An 8,171-nucleotide genomic window follows, 5' to 3' on the forward strand; every position below is an offset into this window, starting at 1 on the left:
GTCATCATCTCCTCCCCCTCATGCCAGTTGAAACACAGGTGAAGTTTGTCCATATAACACACAGGGAGGTTGCCAGCACAACTCCATAGCAGCCTTCTCCAAAACAACTGAAGTCAGTGGGGACCAGTTCTTCAGAGTTCCAAAAAGACCTACAGTATATTTACACCATCATTTAGTGCAAATCTGAACTACAGCTGATTGATTTGCAACAAATAATGGTGTATAGGTCTTTCTATTCACAGTGTGATTGTTTGGCTGTTTTTGTTTTGGAACTCTAAAGAACAGGTCCCCATTGACTTCAGTTGTTTTGGAGAAGGCTGCTACCAAGTTGTGCTGGCAACCTTCCTGTGTGTTATATGGACTAACAAATTTCACCTGTGTTTCATTTGGCATGAGGGTGAGTAGATGATGACAGAATTTTCATTTTTGGGTGAACTATTCCTTTTATAAGCATAAGAAGTCGACAATGTTAAGATCATGTACGAATGACTTGATTTAACTAGATGAGGAACTACGTCCAGAAGACAAGGGGTTACTACAATCCATAGATGCGTCAACAACAAGATTACAGTCTTGGTGTTGGCATAACAGAACCTACCCACTGAGTCACCTCCCACCACACCAACACTCATATTCAACTTTTTTTTCACAATAATGACTCCTTTAGAAGTATTAGGTGCACTAGAGTAGAGACAACTTTATACTACTTATTTTGAAATCTCTGAACATCGACTTGTTTCAGGTGGGTCTCTTGAAAGAAGGCAACATCTATGTTTTTACATCAAAAATATTCTAGACATTTAACCCTTTTAACGGGAGAATTAAGGCCTCTTGCATTTAGACCGATAATATTAAGGGTGACCATAAAGTTAAAAAAAATTAATAAATCGCACCAAGGGGGAAAACGAACCAGAGTCCGCTTTAACCGGACTAAGGTCGTTTTCACACCTGCACTTTTAGTCCGGTTAAATCGGATCGGTTCGTTTTCCCCCTTGGTGCGATTCGTTTGGGCAGGTGTGAACACAGTAATCACACTCGGGTGCGGACCAAAACAACCGCACCGAGACCCTTTAGAGGAGGCGGTCTTGGTCCGGTCCCAAACGAACTCTGGAGCGGTTTGTTTGTGGTGGGAACGTGATCCGACCTCGATCCGACCCAACTACCAGGTGTACTCAATTTACTCCACAAGTTTGAGCTAGCTCCTGTAGCGAGGTGTAGCAGGTAGCAGGTATAGCAGGTATAACAGGTATAACAGGTGTAGCAGGTATAGCAGGTGTAGCAGGTATAGCAGGTATAGCAGGTATATACAGTTTTACCTGGTATATTGCCCAGATAATTACAACAGTTATGAGCAAATGCCAACTCTTCCGTTGCTCCATGTTGCATAGCAATGTGCACTAGTCCAGAAAAACAGGACCTTCTTCCTGTATTTACTTTCTTGCTCCCACTCCAGACACATCTGACCAATAAGCGGAGTGAACGTTCTCACGTGGTTTGTAGTGATGCATTTTGGTTTGCTTGGATTTTTCTCTGTGTGAAAAGAAACTGAACCAAGGGGGACACGCTCCAAGTTTACAAACTCATCAACTGATTCGGACCACAGCAAACGAACTATAGATGTGAAAACGCCCTTATGCTCAATTTGTGGAGCAGTCTTGCAAGCAAAGGGCATGAAGAGGGATACCCCTCTTCCTGAAGCCCTGCATCACCTGAGTGAATTCCCTCCTCTTCTTAGAAGTCTGAGCAGAGTAGTCTGCAAAGAGCAGTAACTTATGTTGTCCGTGAGTAATGGTTGAATCTGCTGATCTATATCAGTTCATGATGGATTGTCAATCTGAATACCTTAAAAGGCAGAAGTTAAGAGCTCTTGGTCGTTTGTCTTTGCCGTTGGTGGGAGCATATATCCTACGAGCGCTCTCCATCTCCAGCTTGCCCCGAGATGCTAAAGCTGGGAGCCATCTAGGAAGATTGTTTTGGAGAAAAGTTATGGCACAATCACCCTCCTGACCCTCTGGTAGTCCTATCAGCCTTAAGGCCCATTCACATCTAGAACGATAACTATAAAGATAACTATAACTATAAAAAGTTTGAAATTGTTCTAAGTAAATAGAATGTCTGTGTTCACACTACAACTGTAACTATAAAAACATCCAAAACGACAACTATAATATTCTTGGTTCCATCTCAGAGCGATTTTTCTGGCGGTAGAGACAACGATAAAACATTTTCAACCAATCAAACAGTTCTACAAAGGACGGGGTGGGAGAGTTCAGTAGTTCACTGCATTGATGGAGCTGCTGCTGAGGAACTGATGACAGAAGTCCAGAGGAACCCGGCGCTGTTGGACAAAGACCATCGCCTCTAAAAATGGTGAAAAGAAACGTGACATACCGGTCGGGATCGGGAGAGCTCTTGGGATTAGTGGTAAGGCAGTTTACTGACCTGGAAGCTAGTTAACTCGCTAACTTTTGCTAGCATGATGCTAAGAAAATAGCATCGGCCAACCTGACCGCAAATGCGCTATTATCCTATGTTTTTAATATGACCGGGAGGTAATAACATGTGTCCCTCCAGTATCCTGTTGAAACCCGTTTAGCCACGGTGACGTTCAGGTGTTTCTCTCAACATGGGCTACAGGAGACTTTACTCTTTGATCCACAGTAGATGTGGTGTGCAGAGTCACCTACTGGTAAAGAAATGAATAGCTTCACTTGGTGACCTTTAGTACCATTAGCTCTCATATAAACAAAGCACAATAATGTTATGAAAGTGGCATAAAAGAGCATTATTATCTGCCATCTCCTCTCTCTTTTGCGGCAATGCATGAACCCAAATCCTTCGGCTCTGTCGTTATTTACTTTAGAGAGCAAGTAAAATAAAAGCACGTCGGTAAAGTAATCATGCTCCATTTTTTTCTCTGAATAGTTGCCACCGATATCGTTGTAGTGTGAACGCTTGAGCAACAGCATATCGTTATAGTTTATAGTTATCTTTATAGTTGTCGCTCTAAGTGTGAATGGGCCTTTAGGTTGGACCTACAGGCAGCGGCGGCTGGCCAATAGAGGGCGCTAGGGCGCCGCCCTCCCTGGTGGAAAGTGTTCTTTGATTTTTCTTTTTAAAATAATTTTAAAAAAAATAAACAATAATCACTTATTTTAAGTATGTATGTGTTTAAAATGCAAAATAACGTGTAATATATAAAATATAAATCATTATGTTTGGGGGAAAATTAGCTTCCTGTTCGTCCCCTCTCTCTCAATATCTTTTCTGGGGCGATAGAAACATCGCCCAGTCAGTGCAGCAGCGCAGCCAATTGCTGACACAAGATATGCACATAGCAACATAAATTTAGCCAATCAGCGTCCTCGAATCTGATGCCTAAAGGGCGATTAATTTATCGCCCTAAGCAGAGTCAGTCAGTGGTGGAGTAGGGACGCCTGACGTTTTTGACAATGACGAACGCGGGATCTCAAGACACAGGATTTCAGCTGCCCCCAAATTCAATACGATCTCTTCTCCAAAATCCATTTGAGAGGAGAACTTTGGTGGAGAAACTTCAAGTCAAAGAGCTTGGGCCAGATCAACCTGACATCAAAATCAGACAACAAGCTAGCGAAAAAGGTAAAACGTACATGCGAGGCTTCTCCTGTAATTGGTACAACAGAAAGGCTTGGCTAGCTGGATGCAGTCATGTAAATGCCGTATTTTGCTTCCCATGCTTACTTTTTAAAACGGCGGGAACAGATACAACATGGACTGTTACAGGAGTAAAGGACATGAAACATTTATCTGAAAAGATTAAGAAACATGAGTGTATGAGGGCACACATGGAGAATACGGTCAAGCTAGCCATGCTAGGCAGAGTTAACATCGCTACGCAACTGGACGAAGGCCACAGGATTGGTGTGAGGAAACACAACGAAGAGGTGGATAAGAACAGGCACATTTTATCAAAGATAATTGACTGTGTTAAATTCTGTGGGGCCTTTGAGCTGGCCTTGCGCGGCCACAATGAGACCGAATCCTCAGACAACCCTGGTGTTTTCAGGGGTTTAGTAGATCTTGTCGCCTCGCTAGACAGTGTGTTGGATGAGCACCTTAAGACAGCTACCGTTTTTAAAGGCACCTCAAAGACTGTGCAGAACGAACTTTTGGACTGCATGCTGTCAGTCCTTAAAGATTACATTCTGGAGGAAGTAAAAAATGCCGATTATCTCGCTATTCAGGCAGATGAGACAACTGACATTTCCACCCACTGCCAGTTGGTGCTTGTGCTACGGTACATCGACATCCATAACGACGTCCAAGAGCGTTTTTTCGAGTTCATCCCTCTTCAGAATGCAACCGCTGACACAATCGCCACAGCGCTGTTGGGGAGGCTGAGCACGATCCTCCCTGAGGGACAAGAGGGCAGACTAATCGCCCAGGCCTATGACGGGGCTGCCGTGATGAGGGGAGCCACAGGTGGAGTGCAGCGTAAGGTGAAGGATGTCTACGAAAATGCACACTACGTCCACTGCTATGCGCACCAGTTGAACCTCATCATGCAGCAGGCGACATCACACATCCCCAGGATCAGTACTTTCTTTTCAGACCTTGGTGGATTTGCTGCATTCTTCTCGCGGTCATTCAAGCGAACCGCCTGCTTGATCAAGTGGTGGCACGCAGACTTCCCGGAACGTCTACAACAAGATGGAACTTCCACAGTCGTGCTGTGAACACTGTGTATGAGCACAAGGATGACCTCCTACGGTGTTTCCAGACCATCAGAGACTCGGGTAACTTTGATCCTCCAACTGTCAGAGAGGCTGGGGGCTTTGTGAGAATGCTGGAAGATGAGGATTTCTGCTTTTTCCTGGCATTGTTTCACAAGATCATGCCACACGTGGACATGCTGTTTAACCAGCTGCAGAAGAGGAACATCGACTCTGTCTACATCACAGGAATCATCCAGAGGTTCACCAACAGCATGCAAACGATCAGGTAAATAATTATTTATCATTGGCTGAGAAAATTCTTATTATGAAAAAACTGTTTCAATCTTAAACAGTCTGTAAAAACATAAATGTGCATGGCTGAACACACTAGAGCAACTCAAATACTTGTTTCAACATTTTAAAGACAGTGAATAGGAAATCCAGTTAGGATGATAATGTAGATACAGTTTATTAAGCACAGTACACAATGACAGACTAATTTTTTGTCTCCGGGAGGTCAGTTTCTGAAACAGTAATTGTGGATGTTAACTTGTGTTTTGGATCAGGGCCTCCATTCCATCTCTGCGTGAGGAACACAGTGGATCTGTGCAGCAGCAGCCCACAAAGAAACGGAGGACACTAGGACAAGGAGAACAACAGCGGTTGGCTACAGAGGTAAGCTGTAACATAGTTCTGTTCACAAGACACTCAATTAGGTGTTTTTACTTATTTTATTATTTATTAATGTGTAAAGATGTGTAAAATTACCCTTTGCTATCTTTCACTGTCTGCCTTCTTCAATTCCTGTGTAATAATAAGGCCCATTCACATCTAGAACGATAACTATAACTAGCTATAAAAAGATTTAAATCACTACAAAAATCAAACTAAAGTTCTACAAAGAAGGGGTGGGAGAGTTCATTAGTTCACTGCAGTGATGGAGCTGCTGCTGAGGAGCTGATGACAGAACTCCAGAGGAACCAAAGACCATCGGCTCTAAAAATGTTGAAAAGAAATGTGACATACCGGTCGGGATCGGAACAGCTCTTGGGATTAGCGGTAAGGCAGTTTATTGACCTGGAAGCTAGCTAAATCGCTACCTTTTGCTAGCATGATGCTAAGAAAATAGCATAATCTCTTGGCCAACCTGACCGCAAATGCGATATCATCCTGTTTTCAATATGACCGGGAGGGAGCAACATGAGTCTCCAGTATCCTGTTGAAACCCGTTTAGCCACGGTGACGTTCAGGTGTTTCTCACAACATGGGCTACAGGACACTTTACTCTTTGATCTACAGTAGATGTGGTGTGCAGTGTCACCTACTGGTAAAGAAATGAATAGCTTCACTTGGTGACCATTAGTACCATTAGCTCTCATATAAACAAAGCACAATAATGTTATGAAAGCGCCATAAAAGAGCATTATTATCTGCCATCTCCTCTCTCTTTTGCAGCAACCCAAATCCTTCGGCTCTGTTGTTATTTACTTTAGAGAGCAAGTAAAATAAAAGCACGTCAGTAAAGTCATCACGCTCCATTTTTTCTCGGAATATTCGGTGCCAATATTGTTGTGTGAACGCTTGAGCAACAGTATATCGTTATAGTTTATAGTTATCTTTATAGTTGTCGCTCTAAGTGTGAATGGGCCTTTATATATTTTTTTTATTCTGCCATGTGATGGTGTTCCATTCACCACACAGCTACTGAGGAAGGCTGACACTGAAGTGTTTAGATGTGGTTATTTCACATTCCTGATATTAAGCAGTAAGCTGTCCTTGCTTGTCACAAAATAACATGCTCATCTTGTAAGAGGATACTGATGACATTATTTAGACTGAGAGATGTGAAAATGTAATTCTGCTGTTCACTATGTGTACTGCCCTGTTTTTTTAAAAATGATGTATCATTTCATAGGTATGTGATACCATTTTGAGTCATGCCAAGGAGCGGTTCTCTTTCACCAAGCACCTCATCAGTGCCACTCTGTTGCAAGGAGACTTGTTCCCGGAACACACCGTAAAGTTCCCGGATTCAGCGCTGGAAACCACAGTGGAGGCCTACCCCATGTTGAACAAGGCCAAGCTCAAAACAGAACTAACCCTGATCTATGAGAACAACGAGTTCAAGGCTTGCAGTGGTGCACTGACTCTGTTCCAGTTTTTCATGGAGAACAACCTTCAGGGCACCTTCACTGAGACTGTCAGTCTTCTCAGGATTCTCATCACCACACCCATGACAACAGCAGAATCAGAGAGGTGCTTCTCTACTTTAAAGAGGATCAAGACCTTCCTGAGGAACACCATGACACAGGATCGTCTGAATGCTCTGGCTATGCTCTCCATGGAAAAGAAACTGATCAGAAACATTCCTGACTTCAATAACAGGGTCATTGAGAGGTTTGCCACTCAGAAGGACAGAAGGGCAAAATTCCTGTACAAATAAGATGTCAGACACACACCAATCCTGTTATATATCATATGTATATTTGTAGATATTTATGTTCAATGCATTCCAGGAATTATTTTGTGATGAAGTGTTTTAATGAACTTTTTTGGTGTACCCCAGAGATTCTCAACCTTTTCCATATCAAGGACCCCTAGTTTAGTCCACAATAAGGCCACGGACCCCCATTTGATGAGATTTTGTCTCTCGGACCCAAATCTGAGAATATTTTTATTGCTAGATATGATTTTGTCCAGGATCCCATGACTATCTGTATTGTAGGTAGAGAGATAACAGAGAAACTATGATCAAAATCTTTTCTTCTACATACTCTAATTGTGTTAACTTCTTGTAAATGAAAGAATGGTGAAGTTTACAACTTAACAATTCATCAATATGCTGAGGACCCCCTGGAACACCCTCAAGGACCCCTGGTGGTCCCCGGACCCCACATTGAGAACCACTGGTGTACCCACTTTCCCTCAACCTGCCTTGTCTACTTCTAGTTCAGTTAGTGATTTCCTACACTTCCCAGAATGCCTTTTGATAACCAGTTCCCCTGACCCCATTTTTCTTTGTATATATTGTAGTTGACCTTAGCATAAGTCATCCAGCAATATGTTTGTGCAATATGCTTTTTATGTTTTTGTGTGAGAATGCCTCAAGTTTTTAATATTGGCATTAAATAATTACTGACTATTTCACAAAGCACTGGTATCCTGGAGTTTGTGTTACATTGTAATGTTATGGTTACTGAAACTGACTGAATATGGCACAGCCCCACCTAGAATATTTTTCACCAGCCGCCACTGCCTACAGGTATAGTCCTCCAACCCCCACAAACGCTCAGTGATGGCATGAATATCGTCAGCATTCTTCTGGATACCATTGTTATGTTTGTGCCCTTCATGTCCATACGAGTAGAAAGAGAGGTGACATTCGCAGCGAGAGCTGGAGAGTTGCAATGTCAGTTTTCACTGCGACTAGATCTGCTTGCACGTGTTTGACAGACGTGCGAGTGGAACTAACCT

The 8,171-nt window shown here is 42.8% G+C and overlaps 1 protein-coding gene across 1 annotated transcript; it reads left to right on the forward strand.

Moving 5' to 3' along the window:
- The first annotated feature begins 3,827 nt into the window (after window positions 1–3,827).
- Window positions 3,828–7,840, forward strand: LOC139640991 (zinc finger MYM-type protein 1-like). Its single transcript, XM_071515202.1, has 4 exons — window positions 3,828–4,578; window positions 4,635–4,983; window positions 5,264–5,372; window positions 6,613–7,840. Exons 1-4 carry the CDS (start codon window positions 3,828–3,830, stop codon window positions 7,138–7,140), a joined length of 1,737 nt encoding a protein of 578 aa, XP_071371303.1. The 3' UTR covers window positions 7,141–7,840.
- The last annotated feature ends 331 nt before the right edge of the window (window positions 7,841–8,171 follow it).

Source organism: Centroberyx affinis, unplaced genomic scaffold (genome assembly GCF_046629955.1).
Source record: "Centroberyx affinis isolate AG114_WGS23_722 - 3 ecotype Tasmania unplaced genomic scaffold, CSIRO-AGI_Caff_v1 ptg000026l_1, whole genome shotgun sequence".
In the NCBI taxonomy this organism is placed as follows: domain Eukaryota; kingdom Metazoa; phylum Chordata; class Actinopteri; order Beryciformes; family Berycidae; genus Centroberyx; species Centroberyx affinis.

Bases quoted from the DNA above. Each gene is read 5' to 3' on its own strand.
- LOC139640991 (XM_071515202.1), top strand. From the start codon at position 3,828: ATGGAGAATACGGTCAAGCTAGCCATGCTAGGCAGAGTTAACATCGCT. The intron at 4,579-4,634 runs GTACTTTCTTTT...CGGTCATTCAAG, and splicing joins ATCACACATCCCCAGGATCA to CGAACCGCCTGCTTGATCAA. The intron at 4,984-5,263 runs GTAAATAATTAT...GTTTTGGATCAG, and splicing joins AACAGCATGCAAACGATCAG to GGCCTCCATTCCATCTCTGC.